Source organism: Callorhinchus milii, unplaced genomic scaffold (assembly GCF_018977255.1).
Source record: "Callorhinchus milii isolate IMCB2004 unplaced genomic scaffold, IMCB_Cmil_1.0 Scaffold2, whole genome shotgun sequence".
Classification (NCBI taxonomy): Eukaryota; Metazoa; Chordata; class Chondrichthyes; order Chimaeriformes; family Callorhinchidae; genus Callorhinchus; species Callorhinchus milii.
This window is the reverse complement of record NW_024704743.1, coordinates 121,955,342-121,974,950: the sequence shown is the minus strand read 5'-3', so window position 1 is coordinate 121,974,950 and position 19,609 is coordinate 121,955,342. Positions and strand designations below refer to the sequence as shown.

Genomic DNA, 19,609 nt, shown 5'->3' with positions numbered 1-19,609 from the left:
GGCTATGGGGAGTGGGATTGATTTGGATAGCTCTTTTCAAAAAGCCGACACAGACACGATGGGCCGAATGGCCTCCTTCTGTGCTATATAATTCTAGTTGTGGGTTGGTGGGGTGTGTGAAGAGGGAGAGAAACAAAATTATAACCACTTTAGCTCACTTACCTGTAAAAGATAATAATAATAATAATTCGGTGCACGTGATAATCATTGCAACTGATTTCATTCTATTTTTTGCCAACTGATGATGTTCTGATGAGTATTACCCAAAAAGAAAAATCTTTCTTTCAGATGTTGATTGATTTGCAGCATTTCTGTTTTTGTTGTCTAAACTCAAAATTTGAGAGGTTGTTTTGGGGGGGAAAAAAATGCAGCTACTATAGTTTGTGTGAAAACTTTATTCACTTGTAATGGTGCATTCAGCTAATATAGCAACACAGAGTAAGGGCCTCTATGGTACAGCATTTACGTCAATGATCCTATATCAAGAGGTTGAAAGCGGCATTGAACCATGAAATCTCTGGCAGCCACGTTTGTGTTATTAACTCAGCAATGACATCCGACAACAGTTAAGCACAAGCTTAGACAACTGGCAGCTCAGAGCACCAAAAGGTGAGCAGCACCCTCACTGATGCTAAATTAAACATAAAACAATACACAATTTTGCTGCCCCCAACGCCCAATGGCGGTGTGAAATTGAAGCCGATAAATTCCCCGCAGCTCAACTAATAAACTAGCTGATACAGCACATTCCTGATAACTGGTCGCTCCGAGGGAAAGGGTCACAGTGACAAACTATCAGGAGTGAGTAGCGAGTTTAGGCATATGTGGTAAATACATAAACGTGGCCCGGATATTGACAGCATGATGACTTAAGCGGTAATGATGACAAGTTAAGCCAGGGTTGAGTTATTAGGAGTTTACTGTACTTGCATCTATCTGAAGGCAAAGAAAGTTGAGAAAACATGGGACACTACAATCCGAGATTTGAAGAGGTACAAAAAATAAAATCCACAAAAATTAGCATTTAATGATGCCAAGTTCACTATAAGAATTCTCAATAATATGGTGGAATATGTATCTGTCAGATTACGTTGAACGTTACTATCTTGTATTTTGGTTTAAATCCATTTAGAATTAATATGGAGCAATGAACAAAGGTCATGCTTAAAGAAGGTATACATATTCTATGTAGGACAAAATGCTACGTATACACTGCACATCCCAGTACACTCGTTTAGTTGGAAGATGAACTGAAACAAATGGTGTAGTTCAGGGAATCTGAACGTTTGTTAAATGTACCACACCATAAATGGCGTTGATTTGAATGGAAAATTGGATGGATTTGATTTTGTCAAAACAACGTGGCTTTGCGAAATTCTCCACGCAAAAAAAAAAAATAGTATTGGCTGTTAAATGATTTCTGAACTCTACACCCCGGAGAATGGTGCTGAAGATCAAATCCATTGATCTGAGGCCAATTACAGTGACAGACTGCTGTCCCACCCAACAACCAGAGTGGAGAAATAAAACCTGGGAGTTGGGCCCAATTACTCACTGCATAAACTTACTTAATCTACACCTACATTAAAGGAAAGACTGTAAACCAGGATTATAGTCGTGCTAATTTGGAGAAAAGGAAAATTGCAACAACGTGCTCATGTAGTTGCACTTTTCGAAATGCATTTCAACATCTTAACGCAAATGATCTCAAAAACTCTCGTTTCTTTTCTCCTTTGGGATCTGGGTTAGAAGGAAAATACATGATACCAAGGATGAGGACCTTCAGCTGTGTGGAGGGGCTAGAGAAACTGGGATTGTTCTCCTTAGAGCAGAAAAGGTTATGGGGAGATTTAATAGAGGTGGTCAACATTTCTGAAGGGTTTTGATAAGAGTGAATTAGGAGAAATTGTTTCTATAGGCAGGTGGGTCGATAACCAGAGGACAAAGATTTAAGATAATTGACCAAAGAACCAGAGGGGAGATGAGGAGAAATGTTTGTAATCACAGAGTGGTTACAATCTGCACTGCCTGAAAGGGTGGTGGAAGCAGATTCAATAATAACTTTCAAAAGGGAATTGGATATTTACTTGAAAAGGAAAATAATTGCAAGGGTAATGGGGAAAGAGTGGGGGGAGTGGGTATGGTTGGGGTAGCTCTTCAAAGAGCTGGCATAGGCACAATGGGCCGAATGGCCTCCTTTAGTACTGTAAGATTCTATAGTTCTGAGACATGGTGGACCTTTCGTTCCAACCTGGATCCCAAAGGTGAAAAGAACAGAGTTGTGTTAATCCAATTGCAAAACAGCTTAATCTGGACTGTGCTTCACAAAAAAAAAGGAGCAATGTGTTAAAAATGTCCCGAGGCATTTTCAACCTAAGGAATCAACCTTCATTTGTATTTTCCAACAATTTAAATATACCTTTACTATAAGTTACTATGATACCACGTTAAATGCATGATGGACTAGTCAGAGGTTAAGCAACAATTCCAAAGCATTCCTGGGAAGGTCAGGGAGCATCAAGTCAACACAGATTGTTCAAGAACTCAGGTCAAGTTGTGGAATATCACGTAACTTCAAGCATCCAACAGTAGATTCAATGCAGTTCTGCCATGCAATGTTTCAATACCAAAATATTATTTTTCTACTGCAAGAATAATAGTACTCAGTAGCCCTATTCATCTTTGTGGCAGGAAGAGAGTCCTTAAGTTTCCTCACACCAAGATACTTTACTCTTATCCCTAGTTTAATATTTATATTTTTAATACTAAAATCAACATGTACAATATCCAACACAGTGTGCCTTTGACAGTTCAGAGATCAAATAGTTTCCTGTGAGTTTCTTTAAATATTAGACATAATAAAGAAAACTTAAAACCTCAAAGCCTGTTAAACTAGTACAGAAGAGCATCACGGATCCAAACATGAACTCGAAACTTTTTACTCCTGGCTACATATTATTTTCTTAAACAGCTGAACACATTCTGGGTGGTTCACAAACTAAAATTGAACCTTTCCTTTTTAAGAAATTTGAACACAATAATACATTGGTCTCACTTTTCATTTTGACAATACAAAGTAAACGATTTTCTTCAAAATGCTACAAAAATATGGGACCGCATTCTCATCTAGCAATCAACTTTATTTAAACAAAGTGCATCCTTAGTTATTAACATACCTTTTAAATTAATCTATTTACAGTAATAGTCCCACTTTGTGTGCAGGAAATGCTCAATCTCTTAATGAAGCTACCTCGGGTAATTCAGTCACTGATACATGGTCCCATGACTATTCACATCAATACGGTTGCAGTACAAACAGAAGCAGACAATACTGTTAATTCTCTAAGGTTAACTGTAAGGTTAATTTTATAAATATTCATTTGTTGTCCTATGCAGAAGTTCCGATTCCCCTGACCGCCCCACCACCACCACCACCATGCTGATAATTCCCAAGTTGAACTGAATAGTTTTATATTAAATGAATTCCGTTTCGTCCACAAAATACACAGTCTATTCACTTCACAGTATATTCTGTGAAGCGCTTCGGGACATTTCAATAAGGCGCTATATCAAATGCAAGATTATTATTATTACAGTACATTCCTCCATTAAATAATGTCTGCATTTTAACCATAACAAGTCCTGTCCTCACTGAGTGGTTGCTAATGTGCACCTTCACCTTGGATGACAATTGAGTGGGAATCTGTCTGATTTGCCCCCCTCCCCTTCCCTAATTGTGACGGGAGGCCATTTCTGCAACCACAATTTAGCATTGGGCAAGAAGCAAACTTTAGACCTTTCCCCTCTCTTCCCCCTGGACGTTATGCTAAGATTGTGCCTGAACAGACAGGCGTAGTCGGTTTCAATTTATTTGCAAGATTCTTGATGAAGATACCTAGAAAAAGACCTTTCTCTTTTCAATCTTGTGATCTTAATGTACACCCGATCAGGCAGATTTAGAGCGCAAGATTTTAATTGATTGAAAAAAAAGCACAACTGAGATGGATCATAGTAACACACTGGATGTACAGCATGTTAAATACACTATACTTTATGTTTTAGAAAGATTATGGATTCAGCATAAATGGGTAATATCATCTTTTTCGTGTGTAGTCCATTCCAACAATCTATCTGCGGGATTTCCATGTGCAGGTGGGAGGCATGGAATTCTCAGCTTGTTTTGCATACTCTTAAGCATGGTGATGTGTTTCTGCATGTGTCAGACACGCGCTGACCGAAAAAATATAATAGTATCAGCTTCAGTAGGTAGACCCCATGCTTCCCGCTGGGAATAATTTGTGCCTCTGGATGGGAGAAACATTTGACAGTCAAGAGTCTAATTCTTGCCCCACATTCTGATGGTCCTTGAACGATGGAGAGAAATAGCTTTGAAAATGGAAGAAATCTGTTCCAAGAACAGGAACAAAACATTCTTGGCTGCAGAATCAATTGGTTTAACAAACTGAAGTCCAAAATTCAAACTTGAAACATTTGCTGAAGAACTAAATGTGTTGCCTTGAACATAAAAACTCACTGAAAGCCACAAAGACAGTCAGGGATTATGTTATAACATTTCTGCACTAAGCAATTTGAACATGCAGTTGTGGTGGGGGGGTGGGGGGGGCGGTGAGCCTGTTCTAGCCTCATGCTGAAAAATCACAAACAAAAAAAACAGCGCAGTCTACAAAAACAAGCCATTAAGAGTTTCTTTTAAAAATGGACCACGCTTAAAACAATCCCTGGTCAGGTACAGTGCCAATCATTTTTGTAGGTTCTGGTCCAACAACAATTTTTATTCTACAAAACATTAACTTTTTAAAAATCAGACCAACTAAAGCAGCCAAGCAAGAAGCAGTTTCAGATTAGAGGGTCAGAATATATGAAATATGCAAGTAAGGCTTTAACAATCCTTGCATTTGATACAGCGTCTTATCACGTCTTCAAGTCGTCTCAAAGTGTTTCACAGAATATACTGTAAAGTGAATTGACTGTATATTTTGTGGGCGAAGCACAGCAGCCAACACTGTCCCACAAACAATCGTGGATTGAGACTTTAGAAGACTTTCCTACCTCAGACTGAAACTTAAATTGGATTTGTAAGAAATTAAGCCATTTGGCACAGACCTCAATAAGCAGATTTGTACCAAATATCAAGAATTAACATTAAAGCTAACCAGGAGAGGTTGGCTTCAACTATCCTTAAAGGCCAAATGATCATCTGGCTGGCCTGCTAGATCTTTTTCTAAATTTGGGATATAATTTAAATTATAACCTACTTCATTGGTTATAAATGCTATATTGGTATTCCATAGCTAGTTGTTCTTCCCATTATCCCACTTGCAACAGAGACGTTCAATATTCCTCAATTTTAGCACTACCTGCATAGGCCAACATAAGACTGGTACAATACGTTAAAAGCCATAATTTCGCTTAAAATCAAGCCCAGTTTTCACAATTTTAAACGTTCCCAAACGATTTCACCATTTGCAAACCCCAGAATATATTATAATATGCCAGGCAGCTTGGGCTCAATTCAGGAAAGTACAGGTTGAAGATTTAGCATGTTTACAAGCAGAGGGATAATTTTGGCTTAGGATAGTATAAATTGGGAAGCAAGATCAATTTCTATTCATCCTGAGGAAATGTCCAGATGTTTTGTCACAGTATGAAATTCAAGTAAGAATTAAATAAACCTCACTACTTTGTTCAGACAACTTAGCTCCACACACGTCAAGTGACCTAAGCACATGGTTGACAGTGCAAGATCCCACCAGAAGCAAATTATATAGTGAAGTAAGCCTTTTACGTCAGACACGGACCCTTCAATTAGTAATGATAGAACAAGCAGATCCAATTCAAATGTTAAGATCATTAAGTTCAACCATTTGGCAGCATCTCCTGCACACCCATTGCCCAAAAAATGTCTTGTAGTTTACAGGAAAGAATTTAGCCAGCGATATTTGAGATTTTCACCTCATTGTTGCAAAAGGTTAGTCTGCCTCATTACTATATACATCTTGGACACCCACAGCAGGATAAAAATCAATCATCTATTCAAAGATGAATCAGAAACATTGGTGCCGATCTCTCTTCCACGTTGCGTTATGACTGAAAAGTTGAAACCTTAGAACTGAAAATGACTGCCGATTTGTTGGGTGAGACAAATTATTAAAATACTTCCAATTCAGAACATTACATTTCTAGATAAATCTGATGCAAGTTAGGCAATTGTGATTGAACCCACTGAATAGCCATACTGAAGCGGTCATTACACACTTGCCCCATCCATGCAAACATGCTTATTCACAGGAGTGGCAATAACAACTGTACCAGTCTGCAAGAATATTTCTTAATCTAGTCTACACAAAAAAAAGTCTTCAAGTTAGCTCTTCACTGCACAAGGACAGCACTTCATCATCATGTTTCACTGGCTTACTCTCTGGTGTTCCCGATGATAGCCAGAATGAACATAAAGATATTGATGATGTCAGTGTAAAGGTTGAGCGCTGCAAAAATGTATTCCTCTGGGCTGATAACGGTCTGTTTGTTCCCCATGATCAGCTGGGTGTCAATGGCCAAAAACTACAGGAGGGAGAGGGGGAAAAAAAGCAAGTTAGACAAAATGTTCCAACTTCTCTATTAAAGTAGCTAATTCAAGTTGATGCTAAACTGGTGCAATTCTTTTGTATCTAGCACCACTTAACAAATCACTGCATCCCCATTTGTGAGTGGAATCGTGATCATGTAGGTACAAGTTAACACATGCCAACTGGCGGGGGGGGTGGGGGAGAGAAAGAGAAGAGGAGGAAGGTAAGTGGAGCCGCCTTGAAGCTGAGCTGGCTCCAAAGCGACGTGATTCGCAACGGAATGTCGGAATCAAGTCAATGCTCTGTGGCGGTTATGGTAGTTTGTTCCTGAGTTGGGCAGGTCCTTGGTAATCCCGGGCTCTACTGATGAGACACACTGCACCAGTTAACATTGCAAGCGGATTGGATGGTCCTATCTGGACAAGCAGTGGGAAGCTGGCCAGACAGGGCTCTCAACAGCAAGTATGCAACACAGGTTTAGCTGGTTAAACGCCAGCGGTTAGTCCAACAGACACTCTGGAGTTCCCAACCTGCACCTAATATTTTCCAGAATTAGGTAAGAAGGGTGTATCCCTCTCGGAAAAGTATGAATTCTATTCTAGATGCGCAGAAATTTCTACGTGCAAGTGGCATAATATGTGGAAATCTGTCTGGTTTGGATACTCTTAAGCATGGTGATGGATTGCCAGATGTGTCAAGACACCTGGCTGATAAAACAATTTACATCTAGTAATACATGGGACAATCTTTTATCAGCTGCTTGGGACGTCCTCCCGACGTGAAAGGCACTATACAAATGTAATCTTGTTGTTGTGGTTAATGAGATGAAATACAAATACAAATTCATTCCAGAAGCTAATTTGTATGAGATGTTTGGGTCACTTTTGGGCACCGAACCTCAGGAAAGATATATTGGCTCTGGAGGGATGCTGAGTAGATTCACCAGAATTATACCAGGGTTTAAAGGGTTACATTGTGAGAATATGTTGCATAAACTTGGTCTGTATTCACTTGAGTTTAGAAGATTGAGGGGTGATCTGATTGAGGTGCTTAAAATGATAAAATAATTTGATAGCGTAGCTGCAGAGAAACTACTTCTTCTGGTGGGTGAATCCAGAACAAGGGGGCATCATCTTAAAATTAGAGCTAGGCCACTGACAACAACAACAACAAGATTTCATTTATAGAGCACCTTTCACGTCGGTAGGACGTCCCAAGGTGTTGGACATTTGGGTCAGGACCCGAGCATTGGGGGGAAATGGTCAGGGTGAGGGGAGGGGGCGAGGAGGGGGTAGAGAGTCGAGAGGGGAGCTGAAGGCACGGTCAAAGAGGAAGGTCTTCAGACCAGCCTTGAAGGAGGAAAGGGAGGAGGCGGCGAAGGCACTGGGGGATGGAGTTCCAGAGCCCAGAAGCTGAGAGGCTGAAGGCCCGACCACCGATGGTAGGGCGGTTAGGACGGGGGATGTGGAGCAGACCGGAGCCGGAGGAACGGAGGGTATGGGCAGGTAAGTAGGGGGATAGTAGGTCAGAGAGGTAGGAGGGAGCGAGGCCGTGAATGGCCTTGTAGGTGAGGATGAGGATCTTGAATTTGATCCTCTGGGGGATGAGGAGCCAGTGGAGGCGAGCGAGGGTGGGAGTGATGTGGTCGCGGTGTCTGGTGCGGGACAGTACACGGAGCTGCAGAGTTCTGAATGACCTGCAGTGTGGAGGGAGGGCCGGGAAGGCCGACGAGGAGAGAGTTCCATAGTCCAGCCTTGAGGTGATAAAGGCGTGGACCAGAGTTTCAGCCGCGTGAGGGGTGAGGTAGTGCCGTAGTCTGGCGATGTTTCAGAGGTGATGGAAGGCGGTGCCAGTTGTGGTGCGGATATGAGGGAGAAAGGACAGCTCAGGGTCGAACAGAACCCCGAGGTTCCTGATGGCTTTGAGAGGTGGAGAGTGCAGCCTTGGATGCTGATGGTGTCAGCGCCTGAGGTGCGGAGGCGCTGACGTGAGCCAATCAGGAGGGCCTCAGTTTTACGCACATTGAGCTGAAGAAAGTTGTCTCTCGTCCAGGACTCTATGTCGGACAGACAGCTGTCAGGACATCGGGGGTCGTGGAGTTGAGGGTAGAGGAGGAAAGGTAGAGTTGGGTGTCATCCACATACATGTGGAAGTTAACCCGTGGGGCAAGGAGGTGGAGCTGAGAGATAAGGAGTGGAGTGGGGATGGGGTCAAGGGAGCAGGTGGTGGGTTTCAGGGACAGGATGAGTTTGGTGACAGAGGGTGGGGAAACGGGTTCGAAGGTGTGTAGGGGAGGATGGGTAGGAGTCGGAGTGTGGGAGGGTGGAAGTTGGAGGGGGAGTGACCGCGGAGCGAATTCCCTTGATTTTGGATTCAACGAAATCCAGCATCTCCTCGCAGTGAAGGTTGGAGGAGATGACCTGCGCGGGGGGTGGCGGGGGGGACGGAGGAGTCGGGATGTGGTAGAAAACAGTAGCCTGGGGTTGTTCTTCGCCTCCAGGATTATCCTGGAGTAGAAGGACGACTTGGCCGAGGCTAGAGTGGAGCGGTAGATTTTGAGGAGGTCCAGCCAGATTTGTCGGTGGACCGTTAGGCCAGATTTGACGCAGGTGCGTTCAGCGGCCCGCACCTGGCTCTTCAGTGAGCGGAGGTGGGTGGTGAACCAGGGGGAGGAGCGAGAGTAGGAGACAGTACGGGAGGTGATGGGGGCAAGAGTGTCGAGTGTGGAGGAGAGGGTGTTGTGGAGGAGGGTGAGAGCAGAAAAGGGGTCAGTGAGGGTTGAAGGCCAGAGGGAGAGGAGTTCAGAGGACTCCAAGACAGCGGTTACGGATTGTGGGGGTAACTTCTTCCAGGGGCGGTAGAAGATGGTGGTGGGTCTGGTGGAGGAGGAGGGTGGAGGTGGTGAAGGAGATGAAGTGGTGATCGGAGACGGCCTTGTCGGTAATGGTGACATCCGAGACACTGAGGCCCCGGGTGATCACCAAAGCGAGTGGGTGGCCGTGACTGTGAGTGGCGGAGTTGATGTGGAGGGAGAGGTTGAGCGAGGAGAGGAGGGAGGAGAAGTCCGAGGAGATGGAGCAGGAGGGGGTGAAGTGCAGGTTGAAGTCGCCCAGGATGATGAGGCGATCAGAGCAGAGGCAAAGAGATGTAAGTAGGGTAGAAATATCAGAGATGAAGGTGGGAGAGGTTTTAGGGGGCCGGTAGAGGAGGAGGATTTTGAGTGAGAGAAAGGAGGGGTGGGAGAGGTGCTCAAAAGAGGGGAAAGAGCCAGAGGAGTAGGGGGATAGGGCAAGTGCAGCCCTTGAAATAAGGGCTACACCACCGCCACAGCGTTTGGGCCGAGGGATGTGGTGGGAGGTGTAGCCGGGTGGTGTGGCCTCCGTGAGGGGGAAGGTGTCGCCTGGGGTGAGCCAGGTTTCCGTTAAGGCCATGATGTCAATGCTCTCATCAAGGATGAGATCGTTGATGACCAGGGCCTTGTTACAGAGGGAGTGGACGTTTTGTAGTCCGATGTGGAGGGAGCGGTTGACAGAAGGGTGTGTGGGGAGGGAGGGGGGTCCAGGTTGTGAGGCAGGGGTGGGAGGAATGGGGATGAGAGGTTGGCTCCCCAGGTCTGTGTCCGGGGTGGCTGGCGAATGGGGCAGTCGGTGTGGCTGCTGCTGGACAGCCAACGCCGAGTGCCACGGTGAGCCCGGCGGAGGATTTCCAGGCTGGAACAGAGGGAGGTTGTGGGAGGGTCAAGTGGGGATAGAAGGCGAGAGGGACAGAGAGAGAGGACAGAGCGGGAGAGATGCAGAGGGGGGAAGGGTTTGGAGGGAGGGAGGGGGTGAGGGTCAGAGCGGCAGCCATAATGCGCACGCGGGGACCGGGAGCGAGCGGTCAGGTGGATGGCATTAGCCCATAGGCTGGGGCAGCCAACCCAACAGGACCATAGTGGTCCCTGATGCGAGCCCTGGGGGGACGCAGAGGGTTTTTTTTGTTGTTGCACGTGCACACTCCTGAAACTAAACTATGATGTTAACGGTTCCCCCGCTCCGCCCTCTCCCCGCCCCCACAGCCCCCCACCCCCTAGCTGAACTCCCTGCCACCTCGTGCTCTTTACTACCTGAGAAGTTAGGCCCAGGATCCTCCCCGCGCTGTCCTGCCGCCGCTCCCCGTGTGGGAAATCAAGAAGCATTTCTTGACTTAGAAATCAAGAAGCATTTTTTCATGCAAAGGGTAGTGGAAATCTGGAACTCTCTCCCCCAAAAGGCTGTGGATACAGCATCCATTAAAATTTTCACACTGAGGTGGATAGAATTTTGTTAGGTCAGGGTGCCGTGGCATATGGGACAAAGGTGGGTAACTGGAGTTGAGGTACAGATCAGCCATGATCTTACAGAATGGCAGAACAGGCTCGAGGGACTGAATGGCCTACTCCTGTTCCTATGTTGGTATATCATAAACAGACATTGTCCGTAAAATCAGTGCAGTGAACAAAAGGCAAGTGTCACCTGAAGTGCACCAACATTCATTTTTAGGGTTAATTTTACGTGCAAGTGCCACACTTACCACAGTGAAGATCAGTGCACCAACTGATGCATAAACAATCTGGAGGATCTTGCTCTGGATGAAAATGCATAGAATTCCAAAGAAAAAGAGCACAACCACCGAGACCAGCATTACACCCATACAAGAGGTGAAGTCATACTTTGTCTGAGGAGAGAGGGAGAAATAACCATTAGCAGGGCAACAAATTGAAGCTTCAGAACAGTTCTGTGTGTCAGCACGAAAAGTTGATACGATCCGCTTTGCCTAGCAACAAAATGTAGACTCAGTGCAACTTAAAAGGAGTTTTATCAGCAGTTAATTGGGAATACGGTACTTGGGATCGAGTCTAGAGGAAGTAGATTTGTTCCACGTACTATTATGTGTTATCCACATAATTACACACACACACACACACACACACAAAGACGCTGACCCCACGTCTGAGGATGATGTTGCCAAGAGGAAGCACATAGAAGAGGAAAAGGAGGGGGCCAACGATACAGCCCTGAGGTCTACCTCAGGTTACTATGTCAGAGCAGGAGAAACAGTTGGAGACAGGGTATCTATTTGTTCAGTCAGGGTATTAAGGGATGCAGGGTAAGAGTGGGTAACTGGATTTGAAGTACAAATCAGCCATGATTTTATAGATTGGCGGAACAGGCTCGAGGGGCTGAATGGCGTATTCCTGTTTCTATGAGACAAAGTGGGGGCAGTGGAAGAACCAGGACAGTGTGGTCCCAAGGAGGTAAATGAGGGAGGAGGCGATAATAATAATAATCCTTGTATTTGGTAACAGCGCCTTATTACATCTTCAAGATACCTCAAAGTGCTTCATATAATATATTGTAAAGTGAATTCACTGTATATTTTGCAGGGAATTGCATACAGCAGTGTCCCACACACAGTCGTGGATTGAGTGACCAAATTTTTTGTTTATTTATTTCTTGAAGGGATTACCATCCCAAGAAAAGCGATCTGTCCATCGACTAACAACCAGGTTTCCACTTAATGCTAGGTAAACAGGCGTGAAGTAAGGAAACAACCGATTAATGAGGATGGAATGGTAGCCAGTATCGAAAGCAACAGAGAGGTCAAGGAAGATAAGGAGTTAAGAGAGCACGTCACTGGTTAACTCATAGTCCAGGCCGACAATCCAGTGCAGTATTGGGAGAGTGCCTTCAAATGGCAATATGGCCTCACTCCACCCTACCTCTGTAACCTCTTGTGCTCAGGCCATCCTCTCAATTCAGCAAACACTGACTAGCTTCACATCCTCTGCTACTTCCAATACCACAGGAATTTGAATCCCTCTGGCTCGTTGTCTGGAAATCCGTCCCGGAATCTCACAACTTGCTCCCTCCCTTCTCGCCTTCAAAACTCTTCAAACTTTTTCAATCATGCTTCTGGCTACTTTTCACCTTCCATTCTGACTCCTAGGCAACTGGGTGAAGAACTTAGAGATGTCCCTCCAAGGGGAGTGCTATAGAAATGTAAATTGTTGTTATCTTTTTTGAAATGTTAAACCTGTTCAGGCACATGTTAAAGATTCTATGACACTATTTGAAGAATGGTGATCCTGCCTACAATCCTCCACAAGCATTTTTCATTCTCCACATGGTTGTTTAATCGTGCTTTGTGCAATATAGCTGTTGCAAGAGTCACTACGATTCCTGGCCAACAATCCCCCAAATAAAATTGGTCATTCACTCCATGGCTGTTTGTGGGACATTGATGTGCGCAACTGGCCTGCCACATATCACCTTGAAGAAATTTCAATGTGATGAGGCATTAAGTAAAATTAGAAGAGTAAGTTGTTCCTTCTTACCTGCATGGAGAATAAGACCACAGTAAAGCAAACTGCTACAGTGATCCCAACAGCCATCACCACCGAATCTGTATTGTAGAAGCTAGCGACCATTCCAACCATGTACGACATACTTAGAGTCAGAACAGACTGCAGGCGAAAGGAACAAAGGATACCGGGTTAACCGTCCTCACTGTACTAAATGTATTAAAGAGAAACGTGTAATTTTATAAGATCTCCTACTGAACAGTTCACAGTTACATAGCCAGATCAACAATATACCCATTTAATAGGTTAATCCAGAAGCAAAAGTATCCAGTGGAACCGTAGAAATTTACAGCAGACAAGGTGGCTATTTGCCCCATTAAATCTGTGGGGCTAATTGAAAAACCAATTCACTCAGTCTCATATATGCTTTCCCCCCATACGTTGACACGTTATTCCTCTTTTGATATCTTTCTACTTTGAAAACTAATGTAGATCCTGCCACATCCTAAAAACTTCATAAAAACATTCCCCTTAAATTGCTCCCCTTGTGAATATCTTAATCTGATGCCCTCTAGTCAGTGATGCACCAATCAGTGGAAATAATTTTGCTCAACTATTGAAACAAAACCCCTCATAATTTTGAGGTCCACTGTCAGGTCTCCCCTCAACCTTGTCTCTTCCAATAAAAATAGGCCCATAAAGAGGGTGCAAAGGAGATTTATTCAGGTGGTATCAGGAATGAGTAGTTTGCAAGTACTTGCAAACCACTCATACCTATTACCACCTGAGTAAATCTCCTTTGCATCCTCTTTATGGCTCGGACTTCTTTTCTGAACTGGGGACTTAGTGGAGATGCCAATTCCAAATAGTGCAATTCAAATTTCTATACCTTTTGTCTTCACGTTAAACTTTTAACTTCAAGATAACCATCAAATTAATTCAAAAGAAAACAAAGCGATTTTTCTAGTTTGTGTGTCCCATACTTTCAACATTTGCTTTAGGTGAGTCAGCAGTTTGATTCAACTCTTCCAGCAAGATTTTTAAAGCCAATCCTTGGACAGGGAATTGAAGGCTTTTACGTACCAATGCCACCAGGTTCCAGGGATGCTTTCGTCGAAACTCTCCACAGCAGCTGAGGGCAATCAATGAAACTAAAAAGATGCCGTATGAGGCGTAGTATATTGAAGGAGTTTGTTTCACAAATTTCTTTGCATCATCAACGAATGTACAAATGCACACAAAGGCAAAAGTCACCATTAACTGAATGGTCAGAACCATATAAACCTGCAAGATAAAAACAAGCAAGCACGAGTTACACAAACGTCTTTAGCAGGTGAGTAACTGGACGAGGTGGTGCTCGCTCTCAGAATATCAAATTGCATAAAAGAAGTTTGAAGAAAAAGCATAGAAGAAGGCTTTCCTATAAACAGCTTCTCCCACATTTAGTCTTCTGGTGAAGATTAGAGTGTTAAAAGTTTTAATTTAGCAGAACCAAAATCCATGTCCCCAAAGTTAAGTCGAGTCCAGCAAACCTACCATCATAAAACTGTTGCCTTCCAGGACACTCCCATAGAAATAAATTAAAGCAAATACAGGGAAGCCCTGTTATAATAAGCTTTGCTTGTAGTGCTGGTATATGGTGGGCCATACTAACCGGCTGGACAGGACATCTAGCTTCTGCCACCCTTCAAAAAAACGACTTCAAGGTCTTCAGGTCACTGCTGACGTCACCCTCTCCCCCACACACCTACCCATACCTACCCACCCACCCACTGATATCACTGTCTGGCCAGCTTTCCCGCTTGAGGCAAAATTCCTTTCGACCAGGTCCTTGGGACTTCAGTTTCTCCCAAACTGTGGACTGTTTTTAAAATGAAGTAACACTACACACACCGTACCTTTCGAATGAAAGCTCTGCGGATGTTCTTGTCGTCAAAGTTTGATGAAGTCATTTCCTCGTTATCATAGTAGGCTGGTGGGATGTCGTCGTGGTAGCCTGAGCTGCTCAAAGAAACTGCAACAGAAAACGTAAATAACAAACCTTGCATTTAATATAGCGTCTTATGTCTTTGAGATGTCTCGAAACATTTCACAGAACATACGGCAAAGTGAATTGACTGTATATTTTGTGGGTGAAACGTAGCAGCCAATTGGGCACAGCAGCGTGTCACAAACAGTCATGGATCGAGTTAAGTAGGAGGGCCTCGGTCTTGCTGACATTCAACTGGAGAAAGGTGGCTCTCATCCAGGACTTGACGTCCGACAGGCAGAGCCAAGGTTAGCCTTCTGAATGACTCACGCGTCCTGCTACTTGAATCATACAGCACAGAAGGAGGCCACTTGGCCCATCGTGTCTGTGTCGGCTCTTTGAAAAGAGCTATCCAATTCAATCCCACTCCCCCGCGCTCTCTCCATTGCCCTGCAAACTTGTCCTCCCCAAATAATTATCTACTTCTCTTAAAAGTTGTTATCGAATCGGCTTCCCCCACCCTTTCAGGCAATGCATTCCAGATCCAAACAACTCGCTGTGTGAAACAATTTCTCCTCATTTCCCCTCTGTTTCTTTTAACAACTATTTTAAATTGGTGTCCTCGGGTTACTGACCCACCGCCAGTGGGAATAGTTTCTCCTTGTTCACCTTATCAAATCCCCTCATAATTTTGCAAACCTTCAAGTCTCCTCTTAACCTTCTCAGCTCCAAGGAGAATAATCCCAGTGTCTATCGCCTCTCCTGATAACTGAAGTCCCTCATTCCTGGTACCATTCTGGTAAATCTCCTTTGCACTCTCTCCAATGCCTTGACATCCTTCTTAAAGTGTGGGGCCCAGAACTGAACACAGTCTCTCGCTGAGGCCTAACCAGTGTTTTATAAAGGTTTATCATAACTTCCTGACTTTTGCATTCTATGCCCCATTTATAAAGCCTAGTATCCCGTATGCTTTTTGCTTTATCTCCCTATCCTGTCACCTTCAAAGGTTTACTTATATGAACCCCCACGTCTCTCTGTTCCTTCACCCCCTTTAAGACTCTACCATCAGCTTATATTACCTCTCCTCATTCTTCCTCTCAAAATGCATCACTTCACATTTCTCCACATTAAACTTTATCTGCCACGTGTCTGCCCATTTTACCAGTCTGTCTGTGTCCTCTTGCAGTCTGTTACTATCCTCCTCACTGTTTACTACTTTTCCTAGCTTAGTATCATCTGCAAACTTGGAAATTGTACTCCGTATACCCAAGTTCAGGTCATTTATATAGATCAATAACAACAGTGGTCCCAATACCACTGCACTCTTCCCTCCAGTCAGAAAAACCACCGTTCACCATCACTCTCTGCTTTCTGTCTTCCAGCCAATTCTGCATCCATGCTGCCACTGTCCCTCTAATACCGGGGGCTTTTATTTTCATTGCAAGTCTCCTATGTAGCACTTTATCAAAGCTCCTCTTGAAAATTCATATAAACTACATCAACTGCACTACCTTCATCAACCCTCTCTGTTACTTCATCCAAAAACTCTATCAGGTTTGTTAGGCGCGATTTGCCTTTAATAAATCCATGTTGGCTGTCCTTTATTAACTCATATTTTTCTAAGTGAAAATTTATTTTGTCCCGGATTATAGTCTCTAGAAGTTTCCCCACTACTGACGTTAGGCTGACTGGCCTATAGTTCCCGGATTTATCCTTTTGTCCTTTTTGGAACAGGAGAGTAACATGTGCAACCCTGCAGTCCTCTCGCACCAGCCCGGTGTTCCAAGGAGAAATGAAAGTTTGTGACAATAGCCTCCGTTATTTCCACCCTTACTTCCCTCAGTAACCTGGGATGCATCCCGTCTGGACCGGATGACTTATCTACCTTCAGCACCGTCAACCATTTTAGTACCGCCTCTCGGTTTATTCTCATCTTATCCAATTTCTCTACCTTCTCCTCCGATACTGTGGCATTGGCTGCATCTTCTTCTTTTGTGAAGACAAATGCAAAGTACTCATTCAGTGCGTCAGCCATGCCCTCTGCCTCCACAAGAAGATTTCCTCTTTGATCCCTAACTGGACCCACCCTACCTTTGACTAACCTTTTATTCTTTATATGTTTAAAAAAAACCTTAGGGTTCCCTTTTAGGTTACCCTCTAATCTTTTCTCATACAATCTCTTTGCCCCTCTTACTTCCCTTTTCAGTTCTCCTCTGTACTTTCTATATTCTATTTGATTATCTTCTGTATTTTGACCCTGACATTTATCATAAGCCTCTTTTTTCTGTTTTATTTTAATCCCAATTTCCTTATTTATCCAGGGAGGTTTGGATGCCCTACGTTTCCCCTTTGTTGGAATATATTCACGCCTGGTTCACGCCTTTGTCACCTCAAGGCTGGACTATGGGAACTCTCTCCTCGCCGGCCTTCCCGGCACCTCCCTCCACAAGCTGCAGGTCATTCAGAACTCTGCAGCTCGTGTACTGTCCCGCACCAGACACCGCGACCACATCACTCCCACCCTCGCTCCCCTCCACTGGCTCCCCATCCCCAGAGGATTGATTTCAAGATCCTCATCCTCACCTACAAGGCCATTCACGGCCTCGCTCCCTCCTACCTCTCCAACCTACTATCCCCCTACCTCCCTGCCCGTACCCTCCGTTCCTCTGGCTCCGGTCTGCTCCACGTCCCCGCCCCAACCGCCCTACTATCGGTGGTCGGGCCTTCAGCCTCTCAGCCCCGAGGCTCTGGAACTCTATCCCCCAGTGCCTTCGCCGCTTCCTCCCTTTCCTCCTTCAAGGCCGGTCTCAAAACCTTTCTCTTTGACCGTGCCTTCAGCTCCCCTCTCGACTCTCTTCCTCCTCCTCGCTCCCTCCCTTCCCTCCCCTCACCCTGACCATTTCCCCCTCCTCTCTCCCTCCCTTCCCTCCCCTCACCCTGACCATTTCCCCCCAATGCTCGGGTCATGACCCAACTGTGCAGCGCCTTGGGACGTCCTCCTGACGTGAAAGGCGCTCTATAAATGGAATCTTGTTGTTGTTGTTATATTTATTCTGTCTCCAAACTATCTCCTCCTTGAAGGCTTCCCATTGCTCTTTAGCTGTTTTATCAGCCAATCTTTCGTTCCAGTCCACCTTGGCCAGGTCCCTTTTTAAACTCACTGAAATTAGCCCTCTTCCAGTTGAGTATCTTCACCTTTGATTGTTCCTGGTCCCTTTCCTCACTTGCATGAGGTACTGGGAGTAATTCCGAGATCACCACCTTTGAGGTTCTACCCTTTAGCTTTTTCCCTAGCTTTACTCTCCCTGTAGTATCTCAGCCCTTTTTTTCCCCTACGTAATGGATCCCAACATGGACCACGACTTCTGGATGTTCCCCTCCCCCCTGTAGAACGCTTTGCGCCCGTTCTGTAATGTCTTCAACTCAGGCACCAGGGAGGTAACATATCATGCGAGAGTCACTTTTTGGTTGCAGAAATGTCTGTCTTCTCCTTTCACTGCTGTGTCCCCAAAGACAATTGCATTGACACTCTTCCCTGTGTCCCCCTGTCCATCCATTTGCTTTTGACTCCTCTACCCAGAGGTGTCATCACCCTCACCGGTATTCAGTACAGAGAACCAGTTTGTGAGTGCCACACTCTCAGGCGATTTCTGCACTGCCCGTCCCCTTTTCCATGCCGGGTGATCACCCACTCATTCAGTGACACCAACCTCTCCTCGAGCTCAGAAACCCTGAGCTTAAGCTCGAGCAGCCCGAGGTATTTGCTACACAGGTTTGTGGAGGGCACACAAAGCATCCTGGAGTCCCCACATAGCAGACATTGTGTATGCAACCAGTCTCAGCTGCCCTGCCATATTCCCAGATATTTTATATTATTTTAATATAACTATTATATATTTTATAATTAGGCACCTCTTTCCCCTCTGCACCGAATTTCTACTCTCACCAAACTCTTTAACAGAATTCTCATTCTGTTCCACCTCACTCAGTTCCCTCATCGCATTGCTGGGCTCTCTGCTCAAGTGAGGCTCCCGCAAGTCTTCCCCTTTATGTAGGACTCAAACAAAAGCATCCAGTTTCACCCAGTCAGCAAATATATTAATCCCCAATACCTGCTCTGTAATTAACTGCTAATTAACTTGTCTGCCTGCTTACATAGAAGGTTGCATCTACTTCCAGGAAGATTTCCCTCTCGTCTGCCAAATGAAAAAGTTCTCTCTTGCTCGCTGGTATTTCTCTTGCTGAAGAATTCCCACTCTCACCAAATTCCTTATCAGAATTCTCACTCTGTTCTACCTCACTCAGTTCCCTCCTCACGAGCCTGGACTCTCTGCTTTTTGACTCCAACTGCACAGCTCAACAGCATGGCTATAAAATATACAGCCACAGGATCTTGTGATTTTCTCCATGCACCCTCCCAAATAAAAAAGTTAAAGAACTTCCAGTGCTTCAGAGTAGTTTAATATCAATTTCACATTTAAAACATCCGGGTGTGCTCTTAAAAATGATGGAAAGACAGAATTCATGCTCCACGTGGACTTCGTGAGAAATCTGTTGAGCTGTCATAAACTAACTGGTCATTGAAGCCATTTGACTGCATGAAATGCACTTTTCAATTAATCCAATAGTTTTCTGTCAGATGGAGGAGCAACATCTATTGGGTTAGATGTTAAGGAGCAAAAGTGGAGTTATTACATTGCCGGGTGTACACTATAGACCACCAAAGAGTGG

The 19,609-nt window shown here is 44.6% G+C and overlaps 1 protein-coding gene across 2 annotated transcripts in view; it reads right to left on the bottom strand.

Moving 5' to 3' along the window:
• Positions 1 to 5,003: 5,003 nt before the first annotated feature.
• The window catches only part of grinaa (glutamate receptor, ionotropic, N-methyl D-aspartate-associated protein 1a (glutamate binding)), a 33,616-nt gene continuing 19,010 nt past the window's right edge, over positions 5,004 to 19,609 (bottom strand). For both annotated transcript variants that reach the window (XM_042332163.1, XM_007895034.2), the window contains exons 3-7: positions 14,808 to 14,923; positions 13,993 to 14,193; positions 12,943 to 13,071; positions 11,139 to 11,282; positions 5,004 to 6,582 (exon numbers count right to left, since the gene is read on the bottom strand). In XM_042332163.1, coding sequence (XP_042188097.1) covers positions 6,433 to 6,582; positions 11,139 to 11,282; positions 12,943 to 13,071; positions 13,993 to 14,193; positions 14,808 to 14,923 — 740 coding nt within the window. In that variant the 3' untranslated portion in view covers positions 5,004 to 6,432. The remainder of the gene's footprint in view (positions 6,583 to 11,138; positions 11,283 to 12,942; positions 13,072 to 13,992; positions 14,194 to 14,807; positions 14,924 to 19,609) is intronic.